This window comes from Sus scrofa, chromosome 6 (assembly GCF_054392235.1).
Source record: "Sus scrofa isolate SSC_HxYL_T2T_F1_AM1 chromosome 6, Sscrofa_HxYL_maternal_Yorkshire_Landrace_v2.0, whole genome shotgun sequence".
NCBI lineage: Eukaryota > Metazoa > Chordata > Mammalia > Artiodactyla > Suidae > Sus > Sus scrofa.
This window is the reverse complement of record NC_139388.1, coordinates 93103618-93125659: the sequence shown is the minus strand read 5'-3', so window position 1 is coordinate 93125659 and position 22042 is coordinate 93103618. Positions and strand designations below refer to the sequence as shown.

At 45.3% G+C, this 22042-nt stretch overlaps 1 protein-coding gene across 2 annotated transcripts in view; it reads right to left on the bottom strand.

The window, feature by feature from the left end:
* Nucleotides 1-3646: 3646 nt before the first annotated feature.
* Nucleotides 3647-22042, bottom strand: part of KPNA6 (karyopherin subunit alpha 6) — a 45279-nt gene continuing 26883 nt past the window's right edge. For both annotated transcript variants that reach the window (XM_021095806.2, XM_013999108.3), the window contains exons 4-14: nucleotides 21728-21827; nucleotides 20591-20685; nucleotides 19443-19574; nucleotides 18120-18208; nucleotides 17151-17250; nucleotides 16421-16584; nucleotides 16162-16240; nucleotides 14298-14423; nucleotides 13834-13961; nucleotides 11734-11912; nucleotides 3647-8850 (exon numbers count right to left, since the gene is read on the bottom strand). In XM_021095806.2, coding sequence (XP_020951465.1) covers nucleotides 8663-8850; nucleotides 11734-11912; nucleotides 13834-13961; nucleotides 14298-14423; nucleotides 16162-16240; nucleotides 16421-16584; nucleotides 17151-17250; nucleotides 18120-18208; nucleotides 19443-19574; nucleotides 20591-20685; nucleotides 21728-21827 — 1380 coding nt within the window. In that variant the 3' untranslated portion in view covers nucleotides 3647-8662. The remainder of the gene's footprint in view (nucleotides 8851-11733; nucleotides 11913-13833; nucleotides 13962-14297; nucleotides 14424-16161; nucleotides 16241-16420; nucleotides 16585-17150; nucleotides 17251-18119; nucleotides 18209-19442; nucleotides 19575-20590; nucleotides 20686-21727; nucleotides 21828-22042) is intronic.

Below are 22042 nucleotides of genomic sequence, written 5' to 3'. Positions count from 1 at the left end.
CCCAGACCCAGGAGGTCCGAAAGCAGCCAGTCATTCTGCACTGGTACTCACGTCAACCTCCTTTCCATCACGCAGAAGTTATGATTCAGCTCCCAGAGCCTTGCGCCTGGCTGCTTTTTCCCCGCACACCTCAACCCCGTCCTTCCCTCCTGCTGAGGATATCTGTGACTATCTAGGAACTCTGAGGACGAGGGATAAAATACGGTGCTGGACATCAGATCTGTATTCCTTCCAGTCCTAATTTCATCACTAATTTGTTATGTGACCGGACATTCTTTTCATTCCCAGAGCCTCGATTTCCGTATTCCTATAGAAAATTTTAATAACAGTAGTTCTTTGAATGCTAGCTTTCCCAGTAACTACTCCAGATAAATACTGTAGTATTTGTTACTCTCAATTTACACCTGTTAGGTGATTGTCCAAGGTCACATAGCTATTGACTGATTAGAGCAGTTTCAAAGCCAGGAAGTCTGGCACCCATCTCAACTACTGGACTACCCTGCTTCTTACTCAGGAAGAAATAATCACCATGATGCGCTTTCCTTGAGGGTGAGTCAAGGTAACTTGGAAAAGTAAATACTTAATTTCCCATCCCCATTTCCACCTTGAGTCCCTCTTTGGAAGGTGCTGAGGCCCTGTAAGGGGAAGTTTGGTTTCAGCAGATTCCTGAGCCTTTTCTTTGGCCCACTCCTACCAAGTCCCAGTTGCACTGGTGCTAAAGGGGAAAAATAGCCAAGCTTTTCTCAAAATGTGAAATCACAATTCTTTTTCCATTTGTCTGTAGACAACAGAATAAAACACAGCAACCTATGTGCTTGGATTTTTTTTTTTTTTTTTTTTTTTAAGGGCTGCACCTGCGGCATATGGAAGTTCCCAGGCTAGGGGTCTAATCAGAGCAGTGGCTGCCAGCCTGCACCACAGCCATAGCAACGCCAGACCCGAGCCACATCTGTGACCTACGCTGCAACTCATGGCAATGCCAGATTCTTAACCCACTGAGTGAGGCCAGGGATCGAACCTGTGTCCTCATGGATGCTAGTTGGATTCTTTACCTCTGAGCCACAACAGGAACTCCTGTGCTTGAAATTTAATGCCTAAATGGTTTTGCTTTTATTTCCTGTCAATCCTCCTCATCCCCTTGGCCTTTTAAAAAAAATTATTAAAGCGTAGTTGATTTACAATGTTTCGTCCCCCTCTGCCTTTTTTGTTCCAGCTATACTTTTACTGTTTCCAGGATTTCCCAGGTTTTTGCAGGTGCCATACCATTGTCGATGAAAAAAATGTTACCTGCCATATCAGTAAACAAAGGATGTTGCAGCCATCAAGCCATCACATTACAGCTGCCCAAAGGTGAGCCCTGGGGGAACTCAGGGTAGAAACAAATTGCCTGCCATCTAGCAGTCTGTGCTGCAGTCACCCTCCCGCCCAAGCCCATAGAGCACCCTGAGGAGACTCAGGATGGAAAAGCACCTGATAGTGGCCCCAGTTAGCTGAGTTGCATATCAAAGGAAATAAGCCCAGACTCTTGCATCTTCCCATACACAGAAAACTGCTAAATTCCTTAACTTGAAGTATCAGGTTTTCGTTTCTTTTCTTTTTCTTTTTGTCTTTTAGTGCCACACCCTCGGCAAACGGAGGTTCCCAGGCTAGAGGCTGAATTGGAGCTGTAGCTGGCTGGCCTACACCACAGCTACAGCAATGCCAGGTCTGAGCCATGTCTGTAACCTACACCACAGCTCACGGCAACACCGGATCCTTAACCCACTGACTGGGGCCAGGGATCGAACCTGCATCCTCATGGATGCTAGTCAGATTCATTTCCTCTGAGCCATAATGGGAACTCCTCAGGTTTTCTTTAATTAACAGTAATTTACCTGCTGTTTGTTGAAAAAAACTATTATAGATCCTGGCTTCTCCCTTACGTCTTCAGAACAGTCTCTCAGAAGCTGCATCCTGGACTTAAGTACTCAGTTTTGTCTGCCAAATAAAACAACTCTCAACGTTTAGGTTGTGCTTTTTTTTTTTTTTTTTCCCAGTCAGCACCACCTTCCAAAATGCCCTTCTGAGTAAAACAAAACCTTTTGGGGCCCACCCACTTCAAAGAGCCTTTGCAGTGCTCTGCAGTTCATCCTAGCTCCCTAGGTGTGGAGAGAGTTCTGTTACATCACTAGCGATGAGGTGTTGAAATTATTGCTTACAAGTCCCTGAAAATTGCAATAACTCTTGGCTAAATTCTCTAGTCCTAAAGCCCAGCATCAGTCTGGGGGTAGAGAAGGCAGAGAATATTTTATTTAAAAAAAATTTTTTTTGGCTGCCCGGCAGCATAGGGAGCTCCCAGGCCAGGAATCAAATCTGAGCCACAGCTGTCGCAACACTGGATCCTTAACCCGCTGTGCTGGGCGGGGACTGAACCCATGTCCCAGAACTCCTGGAATGCTGCCAACCCCCACTGCACCACAGCAGGACCTCCAAGAATGTTTTAAATTGTGCAAACTGGGCATTGTTTTAGGGCTCTTAAGATGGTAAATGTTTCCCCTGGTTGAGGAGACTTCTGGGCAGTACTCTTCCCTATCCCATAGGCAGCATTTACCAGGTTACGGTGAAAGGTAATGTTGGTATAATCATATAATGGAACTCAAGCTCTGAAAGGTTTGAGATCCAAGTCTCTCAAAACTGAGGCCCTGATTACTTTCAGAAAAGCATATGGTTAATGGCTTAAGGAGATTAACTATGAATCAGGCCTTGATGGATTTCTATAGGAAGAGGGTGTTCTAGGCAGAGATAAAGAACATACCAGGACAAGGTATGCACGGGGTGAGCAGTGGGTGGCATGTGTACCAAGAAGGGTCAACAGTGGCCTACAGCTGAGTAATGAGCACAGCAGGCAGGCAAGGAAAGAAGATTTAGAAAGTTACTTTCTCCTTTGCCATAAAAGAAAATGGCAACAGTATTAGCACCTGCCAGTGAGTCAGGGAGCCCACTGGGAGTGGTGGTGACTGGTTAAATAGAGCTCTTGCCCATTGTTTTCAAGCAGAAACTCAGGCTCAGGAGTTCCAGATATTTTTAAAGATACATCTTTATTACTGTTATTTTTCAATATTGGCCACAAATTAAAATTTAAAACATACTCTATAAGCCAACCAAAACCTTCCTTTCGGATTGTATACACTTTTTGGCTGCTGGCTTGCAGCTGCTGCTTTAGGAATTGATCTAAACCAACGTGAGCAGTTTGTGAACTACTTTGGGCTCAAAGGGAGTGGCGAAGAAATGTGAAAATCCTTTAGAGAAACTCTAGAAAATGCAAACTGAACCATAGTGACAGAACTCCCGATTGGTGGTTGTTGGGAGTTAGGCAGGAAGAGGGGATTCCTAAGGGGCATGTGGAAACTTCTAGAGGTGATAGATAGGTTTCTTCACTATCTTGATTGTGGTGGTCTTGTGGATGCGTGTCAACACTTAACAAATTTTTTTAAATATGTTGCCATCTACTGTATGTCCATATTTCAATAGAGTTGATTTTAAAAATTTCTTTATAGCAGAATCAGGCTGTTGCAATTCTCAATTCCACTGTTGGGCCACAAGTTTAAACACCCTCTTTTCGCTCATTTCCAAAAAATCCAGTCTAGGATCATTCCAAAGAACACAATTTAGAACTTTGCAACAGGTTTTTATTTTTGCTTTGTATCTATTACAGTGTTTGAAACCTAAAGAAATACATTTTCTCTTCAAATTTGGATGTGTATATAAATATCATTTGTCTGTCTGGACTCAGCACACTCAGCGCCATGGTTTCTTGGCTTATGTCTGCTCTGAAATCATCAAGCTCTGTCTTGTCTACCCAGGGGCCCTGAGAATATGGAAAATAATAGCCAGAGTTTGTAGTTCTTAAAAGCAAATCAATTTGAAAAGAAAAACCAGTGAGGAAAAAGGTTTGATTCACTTTCCTTGGATCTGGAGCTGGGAAACCAAGCTGTTTTTCAGGGGCATCTGTCTTGAGTAGCTGGGTCCTCATACCCCCTTTCGTCTTTAGTGGTTCAATCAAAGGCAATGCCCACAAAAGCTGGCTAAAAGAGCCAAGACTCAACTCAGGGCCTGAGGGTTCTTGGCATGGCAGACTTTACTCTTCACAAACCCAGAAGCTGAACATCTGGCCTACATAAGGGAAAGGGTTGGAGTTTAGCAGAGGGACCCAGGTATGTGCTAATGTGGACAAAAACAGCTAGGCTGGCCCGAAGTAGAGAGGTGGGCCCAAACCCCCTGAAGATCTTTATGACACACTACACAAACCTTTCTCTTCAGGGGTGTTCTGGGCCCTCAATTTAATGGCACCTCTTCTAACTCATAACCAGATTTGATTCTGCAAACAGCCAAGTCTGATGCAAGAATGCTCTCTCAGGGAAAAACTTAACAGATTTACTTTAGACTTAATTGGTTGGGTGGTATCAACCTCAAATTCTTCCCTTACCATGGTCTTCATCCAGGGGAGGGGCTAGGGAACAGACAATGGGATGACTGAATCATTTATGAAGGCCTTGGCCAAAGAGCAGCTAGCTATTGCCTACCTACATGGATTCCCAGAGGGCCAAGTTCTCAGCTTGTTGGCTTAACAAAAAAATACAAAAGACACAAAAAATACTGGACAAGATTGGTCTAAAATACACAATGCTAAAACAGCTGTGAAGAAACCTACTCTTAGCAATTTCTTAGTCTCACACGCACTTGTTTGTAGGATAGTCCTACCTGGACGATGTTGCTATGCTTGTGAGTCTTTCCTATGGTTCAGTGCACTAAGCCTTGCACCATCCTTCGCCAGCCTGCCAGGGAGGCCCCCAGCCAGCCTCTTCTCCTTATGGGTCCTTATAGTGGCTGCAGAGACCTGGAGAATCTTGCTCCCTGCCTTCATTTAAGAATCCAGAACCCGAGCCCACAGGATGATCTGAGGAATATCCAGGATGGTAGATACCAAGCTGAGTGAGTCTTGGGGAGAAGGGACGTGGCCTGAACAATGAGCTGAGGCCTTTGAAGATGGGCATGTGGGAGGAGGAGGGAAGTATGGCTAGGTGTTCCATCTCCTTCCCTTCTACTTTTGCTAGAAACGGGTGACTGTAGAGTGTGTAAGGGGAAGGCAGGCAGACATGAGAAAATGGAAATCCAGTTCATTCTGCCAGTTTTCATTTTAAACTGGTTTGGTTTGAGAAAAATTGAAAGTTGGTGCCTGAGAGCCTTCTTTCACTCTTCCTTGACTAAGTATGGTAGCAGCTATAATCTGTGCAGTTTAGCTCCAAAAAATGGGCTCTTGGAAAGAGGCTTCCAGGGAAAGTGAACAGGAGTGGATTTTTGGGTTCTAGGTAAGGGGGAACACAACAGGTATCTGAAACCTGAAGTCATCAAACCAGTTCCTTGGAAGGGTCATTTGTACCCATTACCCTAAGTAACCAGACTGGCCAGTGGAGGGTAGAGCCTATGTGGTTCTGTCAGAAGGTTGCAGCCAACACCAAGGCCAGTCAGTCACTGGGGAAAGCTCAGAACTGACAGCAGGCTTCTAAGACTAAAGATCCTGTTAATACTAGAGAAGATGGTTTGGGAGTGGAACGCTCAGAAGGACTGGCAATAAGCAATAGCTGGAAATGTTCAAAACAGTATTTGAACACTTTACTAAGAAAAATGCTCCTCGTCCTCTTAATCCACACCTAAATATCTCCAACCCACCAGAGATCTTAAAATGGACATAGCCATGCTACAAAATATTAAGATTCCAAACACATGTCTTCTCAGGCTATACTCTATAGCAGGTGAGGGAAACCCACACTCCCTATAATATCCATTCAGAAATCTCTCTTAAAGCCTCTGACCTCACTGTGGCCAGAGTCTGGAGTCCAGATGGGAGCTGCCCATGAAGAGTGGCTGTCAAGCCTGGGCTAGGAAGAAATAATATTTTGTTTCCCAAGATGGCCAGAGGAGGAGAGGAGACATAGAAGGTGATGTTATTGCCTCTGTGGCCTGGAAGAACTTCACTTATTGACCGAAAGGGGACCAGAGGAAGATAATGGGAAACATGGTTTGAGGAAGACACTAACAAAGGAAAGATCCTAAAGGCCGTTTATCTGATGAGAAATTTGTCCTCATGCTGTGCCCTGGGACACTTCAGCCTTTGGAGTCCTTGTAGAAAACAGGCTTCAAGCAGTAGCCAGATCAGAAAGAGCTGTCTAAAAACACAAAAATTCGTACACATCTGAAGCAAAAGCAGATTTTGGAAGAACTGTTAGGGAAGGCAGGATGTGTATGTCTCGCAATAAGAATTTGGCTCCAACAGCAGGGACTTAACCAATGCAAGAAATGTACACCGTACATCTTATAAAACGCAATGCCATATGGACAAGGGTGAGGGGCAGGTGTATGTGGTGGTGATGGGGGGGGGGTGGTTTCTTTTGCACTGTAGGAAATAGTTCTGCAATGGAGTCAGCAGGCCAAGTGAAAAGGGTCCTGCCCCTTGCCTACCTGGGGAGAGTAGAATTTGGTATTCATCGTGCCCAAGATGAAGAGTAACATCTGACTCACTTAGGTGGCACAGCACTGGTATGATTTTTCAGTGGTAACCACTAGCCCCAACCACCTTTCTCAGAAAATGCTTCTGGAGTTGGATTTTCACACAAGAAGGAGAGGGCAGATTCCAGACCAAAAGCATCTGAACTTTTTATCTGTAAGCAGAGTGGCATGGATTTCACCTGAGCACGGCAGGTAGGTAGGAATGGCAGCCAGAATGGCACTGTTTCTAGGGAAGGGAAAACAGAGCTTGGAACGGGGCACCTCTGACCAACCTAGGGGTGAAGCAGGGGCAGAGCAGATTGTGTCTTCAGCTCCACCATTTCTCTACCCTCAGCCAGCAACTACCTCCACCCGACTCCTAAGAACTGGGCTTTACTATCCCGTGTGATCCACTGAAGCCACTGAGGCACTGCAGCAGCTCTACTTGAAGGGAAAAGAAAAGGCGTCAGGATTTTAACTGTCACAGGAAGGGCAAAACCCAAACTGTGTATGAGGATCCCAATCAGGGAAGCTATCAGTCACTCTCACAAAAGTCCCTACAATTCTCCGATAATATGACAGGCAGCCATCTGCAATAATTTATGTGGACAAGGGCCTGTGAGGCTGAGCCTAAGAGGCAGACTGCTTTCTGGTTTCCTGACGTACACAGGATGCTCAGCAGTGAGGGTCAGGGTGGTGGTAGACTTCACCAGGCCCCAGGGCCACCCCTGCTCCCTGCAGGTGCCGGCACAACCAGACCAGGCTGACCTGCTATATGAAGGTTCCAGAGCTAAGGGTTGGTCCCAGGTGGTGGCCTAGAAACTAAGCAGATAGAAGGACCCAGGTCAGGCTTCCTGAACGAAAGAGCTTCCGCAACTCTTTCTGGTCTTCCTCACAGTATCCTACTCACAGAAATTACAGAGACAGTTCTTCCTCTTAAGACCAATGAAGACCGACCTACCTAATATACAGAATATAAAAAAATACAGAACTTTTTGACATTCTCTCCTTTGGAAGTAAAATATACATGATCCAGCTATGGAAGAGGAAGAAGAAGAAGAAAGGCCAAAGGCAGGGATCCCCTGGCTATCCCCATACATGACACTCTCACTCCAATCTCCGCTGCAACTTAAGGGTCACCAGAGCAAGGACTTTCTCCTCAGGAGAAAGAAGGACCACAGCCCCCTGTCGCGTGCTTACAAGAAAAAGATACAGCTACCTCAGAGGTTCATTTCAACTCTGAGGGGAATTTTCAAGTAAACAAATGAAGTTGGGTCGCACCAGTGGAAGGTGGGTAGGAAATATGGGATCAGTAGCGACACATGGGAAGCCCCGTCTGAAGGCCTGTGCTCCTCCCCCCTCACTCCCTGGTGTATAGGCCCCAGGAGGGTGAAGGGGAGCTCCCAAACTAAAGAGGTCTGGGCAAGGGGTTAGTTAGATGGAGGGAGGGACCTTTGTCTCATGGTTACCCTCTCCTCAGCCTCTAGTCCCAGACAATGCCGGCAGCTGGGATTCCTAAAACCAGGAGCTCATGGCTCTTGGAAAGAGCAATCTTAATACAAGAAAAATGTGCAAAAGAAAAAAATTAAATAACTCAATCCAAGCATACAAGATTAATATTCTGTCAGAGCAAGAACACTTTGTTTTGGATTTCTCCCCTTCCCCCCCACCCCCCACCTCTGGAATATTCCATCTGCTCAAGTACCCAAGATAAGAGTTATACAGATCAGGGCAGAGGACTGGGAAGGATGAAGAAAGATAAAAGGGAAGGAAGTTACCACTAAAGACAAAAAATAAAAATAAAAAAAGGTGCAAAATTGATTACCTCAGTCCTCCTTTGTCTACCCTTGGGCTCCTGGGTTAAAGAAGTATGTGCAGTCAAAATATAGTGTAAGGAAGAAAAACCCAACACGTCCCCTTCTTGTCACAAAACCCAAATGTGAGCCTCAGATGGTTCTGTCTGTCCAGAGGGTGCTCCCTCCAGGGAAGGGGGCGGAGCGGGTCAAGAGCACAGTTTCCAGGGCAGCAGAGGTGTGTGGTGGCTGATGGTGGGGGGGCTGGTCTCCCGCCCACCAGAGGGCTGCTTTTCCGCTGGTTGGTGGTGCTTCCCACGCCCTCCCCTCCCCGGAGGCAGACATTATAGCTGGAAGCCCTCCATGGGGGCCTCAGGCTGCTGGAAGATGAACTGCTGTTGCGTTTCATCCACTTGGGGAGCCAGGCTGCTATCATCATCTTCTACACCAAAGTAGTGCTCAATGAGGTCGAAGGCCTTCTGATAGATCTCCTGGTTCTCATGGCTCTGGAGAAACTCAATTTTATCCAAGCCTATGGTGACAAGAAGGAGGCACAAGAGTACACTTTGAGCGCTTTTCTATGGGTCCATGAAAACACTGAATCTATTTTCCCTTCCCTGAGGTTTAGTGTTAGTGTTTATAAACACATGTAATATGATCAGACCTCTCTTTGACCAGGAAGAGGACAGCCAACATCTTTTCCCAAAACTACATAACCCCAAAGGAAAAAGACCAAAATGTCAGTTATACATACATACATACATACATACATACATACATACATACATATATATATATATATATATATATATTTTTTTTTTTTTTTTTGTCTTTTTGCCTTTTCTAGGGCCGCTCCCACGGCATATGGAGATTCCCAGGCCAGGGGTCTAATCAGAGCTGTAGCCGCTGGCCTACACCAGAGCCACAGCAACACGGGATCTGAGCCGAGTCTGTGACCCATTCCACAGCTCACGGCAACGCCGGATCCTTAACCCACTGAGCAAGGCCAGGGATCGAACCTGCAACCTCATGGTTCCTAGTCAGATTCGTTTCTGCTGCATCACAATGGGAACTCCCCAAAAAATGTCAGTCATATTATCAGAGATTTTAGTCCTAATTCTGCTTTTAACCTGGGCAAATCCTTAATCATTCAGAATTTCTTGGAGATGGAGTGATGAGTCAGTCCAGTACTCTTAACAGAACTTACTAAGGAAACCATAAAACAAAAAGACAACCTGCAGAACAGGAGAAAATATTCCCAGACAATGTGACCAACAAATATTTAGTTTCCAAAATATACAAACAGCTCATATAGCTCAATAGCAAAAAACCAAACAACTCAAATAATGGGCAGAAGGAATTCCCATTGTGGGCCAGTGGGTTAAGAACCCAGTGTAGTCTCTATGAGGGTATGGGTTTGATCCCTGACCTTGTTTAGGGGGTTAAGGATCTGGTGTTGCTGCAAGCTGCAGCACAGGTTGCAGATGCAGCTTGGATCCAGTGTTACTGTGGCTGTAGCACAGGCATGCAGCTGTGGCTCGGATTTAACTCCTGGCCCGGAAACTTCCATATCCCGCAGGTGCTGCCATAAAAGAAAAAAAAAAAAAATGGGCAAAAGACCTAGACATTTCTCTAAGACATATAGATGGCCAACAGCCACATGAAAAGACACTCAAAATAGCTAAGTACTACAGAAATGTAAATCAAAACCACAATGAGGTATCACCTCACACCAGTGAAGATGGCCATCATCAAAAAGTCTACAAATAAATGCTGGAGAACATGTGGCAAAAAGGGAATGCTCCATCACTGCTGCTGGGAATGTAAGCTGGTGCAGCCACTATGGAGAACTGCATGGAGGTTCCCTAAAAAAACTAAAAATGGGAGGGAGTTCCCATCCTGGCACAGTGGTTAATGAATCTGACTAGGAACCATGAGGTTGCAGGTTCGATCCCTGGCCTTGCTCAGTGGGTTAAGGATCTGGCGTTTCCATGAGCTGTGGTGTAGGTTGCAGATGGGGCTCGGATCCCGTGTTGCTGTGGCTCTGGTGTAGGCCAGTGGCTACAGCTCCGATTAGACCCCTAGCCTGGGAACCTCCATATGCCGTGGGAGCAGCCCTAAAAAAGGCAAAAACACCAAAACAAAACAAAACAACAAAAAACTAAAAATAGGAGTTCCTGCAATGACACAGTGGGTTAAGGATCTGGCATTGGTGCAACTGTGGTGTAGGTCGCAGCTGTGGCTCAGATTCAATCTCTGGCCTGGGAACTTCCATGTGCTGAAGGTGTGGCTAAGAAAGAGAAAAACAAAAACACAACTAAATATAAAACTAGCATGGGAGTTCCCATTGTAGCTCAGTGGTAACAAACTTAACTAGTATCCTTGAGGATGCAGGTTCAATCCCTGACCTTGGTCAGTGGGTTAAGGATCCACTGTATCCATGAGCTGTGGAGTAGGTTGCAGCCGTGGCTTGGATCCCACGTTGCTGTGGCACATAGGCTTGTGGCTGATTTGACTCCTAGCCTGTGAACTTCCATATGCTGCAGGTGCGGCTCTAAAAAAAAACAAAACAAAACAAAACAAAAAAACAGAGCTAGCATACAATCCAGCAATCCTGCTCCTGGGCATATATCTGAAAAAAAAAAACAACCCAAAAGAAATATGCACCCCAATGTTCACAGCAGCATTATTTACAATAGCCAAGACATGGAAGCAACCTAAACGTTCATCAATAGATGAATGGATAAAGAAGATGTGGTACATACATAAAATAGAATATACTCAGCCATAAAAAAGAATGAAATAATGCCATTTGCAGCAACATGGATGAACCTAGAGATTATTACACTAAGTGAAGACAGAAAAAGACAAAAGATCATATGTGGGATCTAAAAGATAGATACAAATGAAGTCATTCACAAAATAGAAACAGAGTCACAGACATGAGAACAAATTTATGGTTATTAAAGGAGAAAGTGAGGGAGGGATAATTAGAGGAGTTTGGGATTATCAGATACAAACTACTGTATACAAAATAGCTAAACAAAGAAGTCCCACTGTATAGCATAGGGAACCATTATATAATAAACCATAATGGAAAAAAAAAAGGAAAAAAAAGAACTTGCTAGAAACTCAGTTGAAAACATGTCTTCTATCCAGCTCCTGATACTATTATCAATTCTGGAGCTTTATTTTTCCATCTGTACCATAATCTACTTACGGGGCAGAGCCTATCAGCAAGAGAACCGGTCTCCTACTCCTCAGAGGAAAACAGAACTGGTGGGCTAAAACCTCGCATTCAGTGCTGACGCCCTCCCACCCCACACACCCTCCCTCGTGAATGTATATGTCAGAGGCTTAGAGTCCCCAGGTTCTGAGCTAGAGGCAGAGGTGAGGTTGGGGAGAGGGCACATACCATAGGCTTCCTCGATGAGGCCGCAGTAGGGATTGACCCCTGAGCCACTGCGCTTGCCCTCTTGCTCTCCAAGCCGAAGGATGTTCTCCAGGCCATTGAGGGCTACTTGTACAATTTTTGAGTCCATTACAGTCAGCAAGTCACACAGGGGTTTGATGCAGCCCAGGGAGACCAGGTACCTGGGGGGCAGGGACCAGGCAAATTCTAAATTAATACAGGGCCAGGGAGGTGCCAGGCAGGTGCTATGCTATGGGGCCTCTGGGTCTCCTCATGCACATCAATACTTTCCGCAACCCATTCCAACTGAGCCTTCAGAACCATCCACTCTTTATCTCAATCTCTTCACTCTCCCAATGCTACTGGCCTAGTTTATTTCCATGTAGAAAGAAACCTGCCATTAATTCTGCCTCCTAGTCTCCTTGTTGCAACATTACCTACTCTGAACACATCACTTGCCTCAAAATTTTCAGTCAGGAGTTCCTGTTGTGGCTCAGTGGTTAACGAACCTGACTAGTTTCCATGAGGACGTGGGTTTGATCCCCAGCCCCGCTCAGTGTATTAAGGATCTGGCATTACCATGAGCTGTGGTATAGGTCACAGACGTGGCTCAGATCCCACGTTATTGTGGCTCTGGCATAGGCCAGCAGCACAGCTCCCATTTGATCCCTAGCCTGGGATCCTCCATATGCCACAGGTACGGCCCTAAAAAGACAAAAGACAAAAGACAAAAAAAAATAAAATAAAATAAAAAATAAATTTTTATGACAGAACAATTTGGCTCCTAATGGCCTTTTCTAACTCTGCCTCCCTTTATTCACTTCCAAAAGTACGACATTCCAGTCAAACATGTAAAGGTTTCCAGGTTTCTGATTTTTGTACCTTTACTCATGCTTTTTCCTGACCAAAAGGCCATCTACAACCCCTCCAAAACTTAACTCAATGGCTATCCCTTTACTTCTGAGATTTTACGTATACTGAATATACTCCTCTTCCAGAACTACAAGCTGAAGGCAATGCATTTCCCATTCCCACCATTGCTCCTCAAGCGGATAATGGAAGTCAAAATCAGAGCATTCGCACACAAAATGGCTTTGTATTTGTTCTCCCAAGTATCACTCCCAAAAGATGATTTTTCAAAGAAGATGCTCTGAATGAACTGTAACATGGACCTCCCTCATTTATATGGATAATTGAGAATTACATATATTTAAATTATCTGGAGGATAGAGGCAGAGAAGAGATGGATGTCTGTGTCATAAGTTTCTATTTATGTGTGTGTGTGTGTCTTTTGTCCTTTTAGGGCCACACCCATGGCATATGGATGTTCCTAGGCTAGGGGTCCAATCGGAGCTACAGCTGCCAGCCTACGCCACAGCTCACAGCAACGCTGGTCCCTGAACCCACTGAGCGAGGCCAGGAATCGATTCTGCGACCTCACGGTTCCTAGTTGGATTCGTTTCTGCTGTGCCACGACCGGAACTCTTCTATTTTTTTTTATAGCCACAGCTGTGGCATATAATCTGAGCCACGGCTGCAGCAACACTGGATCATTAGCCTGCTGAGCCACAGTGGGAACTCTGCATCATAAGTTTCTATTTTCCAGGATGGAAAAGAGGTACATGGTTTACAGGAATCTATTTCAGATTCCAGTGCCGCACTCTAGGAGCTTACCAGTTAAACCCTACTGAGTGGGGGCAGACCTGTCCCAGAAAAGGCAGTTTAGAGGTTATATGTAAACCATGAGCCAAGAGGCAGAGTATGCATATCAAGACAATGGCATGGAGTTCCCGTCGTGGCGCAGTGGTTAACGAATCCGACTAGGAACCATGAGGTTGCGGGTTCGGTCCCTGCCCTTGCTCAGTGGGTTAACGATCCGGCGTTGCCCTGAGCTGTGGTGTAGGTTGCAGACAAGGCTCGGATCCCGCGTTGCTGTGGCTCTGGCGTAGGCCGGTGGCTACAGCTCTGATTCAACCCCTAGCCTGGGAACCTCCATATGCCGCGGGAGCGGCCCAAGAAATAGCAACAACAACAACAACAAAAAGACAAAAGACAAAAAAAAAAAAAAAAAAAAAAAAAGACAATGGCAAAGGAATAGGATACCTGATTTGCTCAGGGGTTCCTCCTGATGTGGCATTGGTGATGGCCCAGGCTGCCTCTTTCCTTGTACGGAACTCTGCTTTTTGAAGGATTTCAATCAACACGGGAAAGATATTTGCATCTATGACAGCCTGAGAGAGAATTGGGGGGTGGAGGGTGGGGCACAGTGGGAGAAAGTCACTTCAAGAAGAATAAAGCAAACCCAGATCACACATTAGCTAAGATTTAGAAATCTTAACCTTCCTCAAAGTTCTCCTTTGTTCTTCTCATACGGGTAAGAGACTACAGAGGAATGTGAACAGACTCTTTGACCAATGGCATGCACTGACCCCAATTTCTAAAAAGAAACAAATCCCAATTTCTAAAAAGAAACAAATTCGTTCTTCTGGAGGGAAATATCCCACAATATTTCATGTTCCCAGGCCTTTCTACCAGCAGCCCCCCAACTTCCCTCCTGCATGTTCTACCTGTATCTGAGCCCTGTTGCCAGCAGTGATATTTGAAATGGTCCAGCAAGCTTCCTTTCGGATTGACTCCTTGGAGCTGCTCAGCAAATGGAGGAGGCAAGGGAGGGCTGAACAGTTAAGAATGACCTAGAACACCCAAAAGCACAGGCAACAACAAAAAAAATTAGATAAAATGGACTTAATTAAAAGTAAAAACCTTTGTGCACCAGAAGATACCATTAACAGGGTGAATATACAAAACACAGAATGGAAGAAAATATATGCAAATCATATTATCTGAAAAGGATTAATATCCAGAATATGTAGGTAAAAAACAAAACAAAACACTGAATTCAATTTAAAATGAGCAAAAGACTGGAACAGACATTTCTCCAGAGAAAATACCAATGACCAACAGGCACAAAGAAAGATGCCAAGCATCAAATTGTTAGGGGAAATGTAACTCAAAACCCCTGTGAGCTGTAACTTCATGCTTATGAGGATGGTTATTCTCGAAAAATCCCAGGTAATAGAAGTGTTGGTAAGGATGTGGAGAAACTGGAACACGGTACATCACTAATGGGAATGTAAAATGGTGTAGCCATTGTGCAAAACAGTATGGTGGTTCCTCAAAATCTTAAAACATAAAATACCATATGATCCAGTAATTCCATTTCTGGTGTGAACCCAAAAGAACTGAAAGCAGGGATTCAAACAGACACCTGTATGCCAATAGTCAATGCAGCATTATTCACACTAGGATCCATGAGGATGCCGGTTTGATCCCTGGCCTCACTCAGTGGGTTAACGATTTGGCATTGCCATGAGCTGTGGTGTAGGTCACAAATGCAGCTTGGATCTGATGTTGCTGTGGCTGTGGTGTAGGCTGGCAGCTGCAACTCTGATTCAAACCCTAGCCTGGAAACTTCCATATGCTGTGGGTGTGGCCCTTTAAAAAAAAAAAAAAAGGCACAGAATTTCAGCCTGGAATGATGCAAAAGTTGTAGAAATGGATGGTGGTGATAGTTGAATAACAATGTGAATGTATTTTAATGCCACTGAACTATATATTTAAAAATGGTAAAAACAGGAGTTCCCATCGTGGTGCAGTGGTTAACGAATCCGACTAGGAACCATGTGGTTGCAGGTTCGATCCCTGCCCTTGCTCAGTGGGTTAAGGATCCGGCGTTGCCATGAGCTGTGGTGTAGGTTGCAGACGAGGCTCAGATCTGGCGTTGCTGTGGCTCTGGTGTCGGCCGGTGGCTACAGCTCCGATTCGACCCCTAGCCTGGGACCCTCCAAATGCCGAGGGAGCAGCCTAGAAATGGAAAAAAGGCAAAAATAAATAAATAAATAAATAAAATAATAAAAATGGTAAAAACAGTGTATTTTATGTTATGAATGTTTGCACATACAGGTGCATACACACATATAACAATGACCCAGAAAATGAATCCCACAGAATCATGCAAACTACTCAAAACCCAAAGAATCCTCAGATCTCTAGCCTTTGAACACAAGCTGTATGCTATGCCCTCAATGGAGGTGTGTGTAACACAAGACTAGCATGAGGTAGTATCCAGGGGATCCTACAGGTCTAGGACGCAGGGGCAGGTTCCATAGCTTTTAGTATCTTAAAGGTACCATACCTCAAAATCTGTTAATTACTTTACAATGTCCCAGGGAAGTCAGGTTCTTTCATTCAAGCCCTCAGTGAATGATGACTTGCTTCCAATTCACAGAAGAAGGCACAACCACAGAGAAAGTGGCAGAGTTGGAATTTTCACTCAGGCCCATGCTTTCTTTCCTAGCTCATGTTCCCTCCCATGAGGACCAAAGTTTGTGGCAGAGAAGGATTTTGTTCATAGACAGCTCTCCTCCTTACCTGGGTCTGGATGTCATCCCCGGTGACGATGTTACCCACAGCTCTCAGGGCAGGAGAAGCCACTTTGTTATCGTTGTGCCTACAGAGAAGGGCGATCTGATCAGCAGCAGGCCAGGACGTGGCATTCAGCTCTGCTGACCACCAAGGCCGGCAGCAGTGATGGCTCCGGACCTTTGGACAGGGCAGCAGACTACTGACTGCAGTTCTGAGCTTGGAGAGGCTTAGGGAATCTGAACCCTTTCTAACTGAGCTCACTCACATCAGAAGTTCTACCAATCTTCGGCAGACTCCAGAGTCTATGACTGCCTGGATCTTCTCGTTGGGGCCATCAGACAGATAAGAAAGGGCCCAGCAAGCATCTGCTAGCAAGTCCGAGTCGCTGCTGAAGAGTAGGCGAGACAGCACAGGCAAACAGGGGGAAACCTGTTGGAAGCACAGTGAGAGGGCCTTAGGCGGACAGGGTTATATGAGCTCTGCCCCTAAGCCTAACGTTGCCAAGCCCTCCACTACTAAGCAATTCTAAGACCTAGAGATTATTACATTAACCATCAGGCCCACATTTTCTTTCTTTCTTTTTTTTTTGGCCACACCTGCGGCATATGAAGATTCCCAGACTCGGGGTCCGATCGGATCTACAGGTGCTGGCCTACGCCACAGCCACGCCAGATCTGAGCTGCGTCTGCAACCTACCACAGCTCAAGGCAATGCTGGATCCTTAACCCACTGAGCAAGGCCAGGGATCAAAGCCGCAACCTCATGGTTCCTAGTTGGATTTGTTTCCACTGTGCCACAGAGGGAATTTCAGGCCCAAGTTTTCACTTCACCATCCAGGCACATGAGATCACCTTCTTCCCTGACTATTGCCTCTTTCAGTTTCCCACGGAATAAGACTCTAAGGGGTTCCTCCGAAACCTGAAAACCCTCATATCAAAATTCCTCCCCATAAAGGAATCTGCTATTACTCAGGAACTGGTAAGACGCTCTCTTACCTTTGCAAATTCTGGGGGTGGGTTCTTCCCGCGGCAAAGATTTGACAGGGCCCAGACTGCATTCCGTGTCATTGTCAGTCGTGTGGACTTGGTAAGGAGTCTGAAGGAAACAGTAAAGCCAGATCCTGAGCAATGATGCCCTTGGCATAGAGCTGTTGCCCATGAACCCCAGGAGCAAATCCAATCAGACCCTTAAGACTGGCAGCCTCACTGTTTCTTCCTACCCATAGAGTTAAGTTAAGTGAGTCTGCCTGGCCCAAGAGGCCGAGCTGCATCTTCACAGAGGATCAGGACCAGCTATGGCTGGTTAGAGCAGGACCCTGAGTAAGCATCCTAAGCGTTTAAGAGGACATACTGTGCCCCTAACTGCGGCCACAAGCTAGCTCTAAACAAGAGTATTGCTTTCTTTTGAAATCAAAGTTGAAGGTTTAGTGAGGATTCTAGCCACACGGTATGGAGTGATTTTCTGCGACAGGCCCATAAGTAGTAGCCTATGAGACTGGGATTCCCGAAGAACAGCTCACCCCTGTTTTGTTCCGGATGTAGGCTCTAGGTTAAGAGTATGGGAGAAAGGGGCGGGAGCATCCAGGTGACCTTACATGGGGTCTTAGACCTGTGGTTACAACAGAGCTCTCCAATGTACCTACACAGAAACCCATAGCAAGTCAATGCATCCTGTAGAGGTTAGATTTTTCCAGATAGGCTAGTCCTGCCTCTTTCCTCTGGCTCAACAATGAGACAGGTATGACTGTCATGAGATCCTATAAGTGCTAAGAAGTGAGGACACACAAGATCCTCTCTGGCACAGACCAGTGGCACAATCTTCTTACTCTCAAAACATACTTATCTTTTACTCTGGCAATAAGAATGCACTTTTTGCATTTTTGTATTTACTCATCATCTTTCGGTAAGCTGCGCCACATGGCTGCCTGATAGATGTCCCAGGTGCAAAAGATAACAAGTACTCACGTTAACAAAGGATTAAGGATGGAACAGCCCAGGACGTAATCTCGGCAAACGGAGCTATCTCCAGCTATGTTTCCCAGTGCCCAGACTGCCTAAAAAAGGGATGATAGAACTGTCACCTGCCGAGCCTAGCGGCTTCTGTGAGTACTTTATACTCAGAACTACAGAGTAACACCCACCAGTAACCAGGGCAAATACCCTCTCAAGGCCTGAAAAACACTGTAAATAAGCACAGGCACCCTCCTTGTTGATATCCTTACTGAGCTCTTGGGGACTTTTCCTCCAAGAGTTGCCATTCAGTGTGGCAGAGAAACTCACAGTGTACTGCTGCCAGGAAAGCCAAACCAAGACCCCCTTTATGCCCACCTCCCAGAAAAGGATAAAATGATGGGAAAATTGCATTCTTGCAGCCTCACAGGACTGATCATCTATGTAGTAATAGAGTAAAATACCCCAGTACCACGTTCCAGTTCTATCCAACCCGTAAAATCCCAGCAGAAGAACTGGAAGTTGGGTTTTTATGATCTGTAGGTGCTGAGAAAGGGGTACTGTGGTATCTTTTCTTCCCCAACACCACCTCTGATGCCAAATGTGCAAAGTTTTTTCCATACTAACAACCAATTCTGATACCAACTGTGTCAATGGTTAAATTCTGACACTAACTCGGAGATAGTGCAGAACCCACAGGTTAAGGGCTCACAAGACTGCCCTCACTTTAGATCCTAGTTGCAATTTCCAGGCGCCACCTGCACTTCTTAGCAACTGGCTACAAATTCAGGAGTTCCACAATCTCCTCCTTAGGTTCAATAATCCACCAGAAGGATTCACAGAACTCAGGAAAAGACTTTATTTAAGTCTACCGTTTATTATAATGGCTACAACTCAGGACGAGCTAAATGGAAGAGATGCCTACGGGTATGGAGTGAGGAGTAGGGGCTGTACAAAATCTCCATGCCCTCTCCACACATGTCACCTTCACAGCACATTGATATGTTCACCAGCTCAGAAGCCTATGAAGACTTCTAGTCTATTCAAAACTTTTAATAGCCCACTCTCCACCCCTTCTAACCTCTCTGGGGAGGCTGAGCTGGAAGGGTGGGAAAGAGTGGAGGTGGGGTGGGGTTGAGCAATCCCCCCCTCCCCACCCCACCCCAAGTCACTACATTAGCATGGTCACAGGTGTGTTCCAAAGGGGCTCCTTAGGGTTAACTTCTATCACTGAGAAAATCCCAAGGTTTGGGGGAGCTCTTAGCCAGGAAATGGGGATAAAAACAAAATGGATTTTTTTAATTAAATGACAAGTACCATCGAGAATTTGGGCATTACCTGTTCCTGTACATCCTCAAAGTCTGAGTTAAGCAGCTCTATAAAAATGGGCACAGCCCCTGCTTCAATGACAATTTTGGTCTGCTGAGAGGTTCCAGAGGCAATGTTCGTTAAAGCCCAGGCAGCTTCAAACTGAAATCGAGATAAAAGCTATGATTGATTGTCATTCCAGACAGAGCAGCCATGCCTACCAGCTGGCTCAGAATAGTAAGCCTTCTGCCCCTGACTTAAAAAAAAGGATCAAAACACCATCCCTTCCCAAACCCCCTTTAAATAACAGGAAGAGGTACTGGCAGTGATGCAACACAGCGGGAAGATGGAATTGGGCTGCCATGGTCCCAGGTCCAGTCCTGCACTACCACAGCACCCATGAGTCCTTTGGCAAGTCACTTTTTTTGGCCATTCCCAGGGCGAGGGACTGAACCCGTGCCACAGCAGTAACCCATGTGGTAAGTCACCTTTATTTTCTGAGCTTTGTTTTTTTTATTTCTGAGACCAGGATAAGAGTGAGAGGGGTCTCTCAAAGTCCCTTTCAGCGAAGTTTCTAACAAGTTTCAATTGACTGACACATTACCCATTTCTGAGAAGAGAGACCCAGAGAAGCTAAATAGTTCATCTCAGGATTAGAAGTGGACTAATCCCTTTTTTTTTCTTTTTACTGCCACACCTGTGGCATATGGAAGTTCCCTGGGGTTGAATCCAAGCCGCACCTGCCAGATTATGCCACAGGCACAGTGGATCCAAGCCGCATCTGCAATCTATGCCATGGCTTGCAGCAACGCCAGATCCTTAACCAACTGATCAAGGCCAGGAAATGAACCCACATCCTTCAGGATGCCATGTTGGGTTCTTAACCCCCTGAGCCACAAATGGAACTCTCAGAACCTCTAATTTGCATTATATATTTATAATTTATAATATAACCTCTGAATAATCAGTCTCATAGTCTGGTATCTTTGCTTTGAGATTGTCTTAGGGAACAGCCTGTGGCTCTCTTATTTGAGGCCAAGGCCTCTGAGGTAACAGCATCTCATAAATATTTCCTCAATAGCTTGACTATATCCCAGGAGACATGTCTATAGAAACATCTCGCTGCAATTTCTTGGCAAAAGGGCTTTCATCCAGTACCTCTCCACCTCAGGCCTCACCTGTAATGTACAATTCTCATTCCTCTTCAGAAACTCCACAAACCGATCCACCACTCCTGGAGTATTGATAACTTCATCTATTGGAGGACTAGGCTCTGGAAAAGGGACAAAGGAAGGAGAGAAAGTCAGGATAGGCTTTGGCTGATGCATTCACTGGGGTCGGTCCCCCATCCTTCCTAGATTCTCTGACTACCATTATTATAAACATTCCCAGGTTCCCTTTTGGTGAGGCAGTGTTAACAACAGCTGGTCATTTTTGAACTGTATAAAACATCTAGGATGCTAAAGTCAATCCTAATCTAGGTATGCTCAACTTTGGCTTCCTAAACCTAAGCGAGTAAGTAATCTTACTAACCTAAGCAAATAAGGAATTAAGGAAGAGAAGACAAGGGAAGGAGCAACTCTAGTCTAAACACGTCCCTTCTTAGACCGGCAGTCCTTTTTTGGGAGGAAGAAAAGTCAAGGAGTATTTTTCCCATCATATGTCAAATTCTCACTAAGAACTATGTGCCAGACACAGTTCTAGGTACTAAGGATACAATAGTGAACAAAACCAAGTCTCCACTCTCATAGAACCTGTATCCTAGTGAGGAGAGACATTCTGTTATATTAGAGAAAGTAAAGAAAAAAAAAAAAAAAAAAAGGAATAGATAGGGCAGGGTAAGGAAATTAAAAAATGCTGTAGGAGAGGAATCCCTACAGCAGTTAAGGATCCAGTATTGTTACTGGTATGGCTTAGGCTGTTGCTGTGGCACAGGTTGGATTCCTGGCCCAGGAAATTCTGCATGCCATGGCCAAAAAAAACACAAACAAACAAACAAACAAACAAACAAAAAATGGCTGCAGGGGTAGGGAGTTACAATTTTAGAAGGGTGACAGGGGTAGGCTTTGCCATGAGATAGGATCTGATTACAGAAAAGAAGCAGCTGTCACATAGATATCTGAACATAAAGGCTATGAGGTGGAGGGAATAGCCAATGCAAAGGTTAAGAATGTGCCTGGCTTGTCCAAGGACCCAAGGACCCCAAAACCAGTAGGGCTAAAGCAGAATGAATGAAGTGGAAAAGCTGAGGTAAATGAGAAGAAACAAGAGGCTAACTCATGTAGGGCCTCTTTAGGGAGGCCTAGGCTCTGTACCTTTGGAGAGCAGTTTCCGGAATTTCTGTGTGGTTGCTAACTGCAGGTCAGAATCATCAGAAAACAACATCTCCACCATCTCTCTTGTGATCACACTCTCCTAGAACATAAAAAACAGGTTCGAGACTTTTTTTTTTTTTTTTGGCTTTTTCAGGGCCACACTCATGGCATATAGAGGTTCCCAGACTAGGGGTCTAATTGGAGCTGTGGCTGCTGGCCCTAGCCACAGAAAAGCCAGATCCGAGCTGCATCTGCGACCTACACCACAGCTCACGGCAACACTGGATGCTTAACCCACTGAGTGAGGTCAGGGAT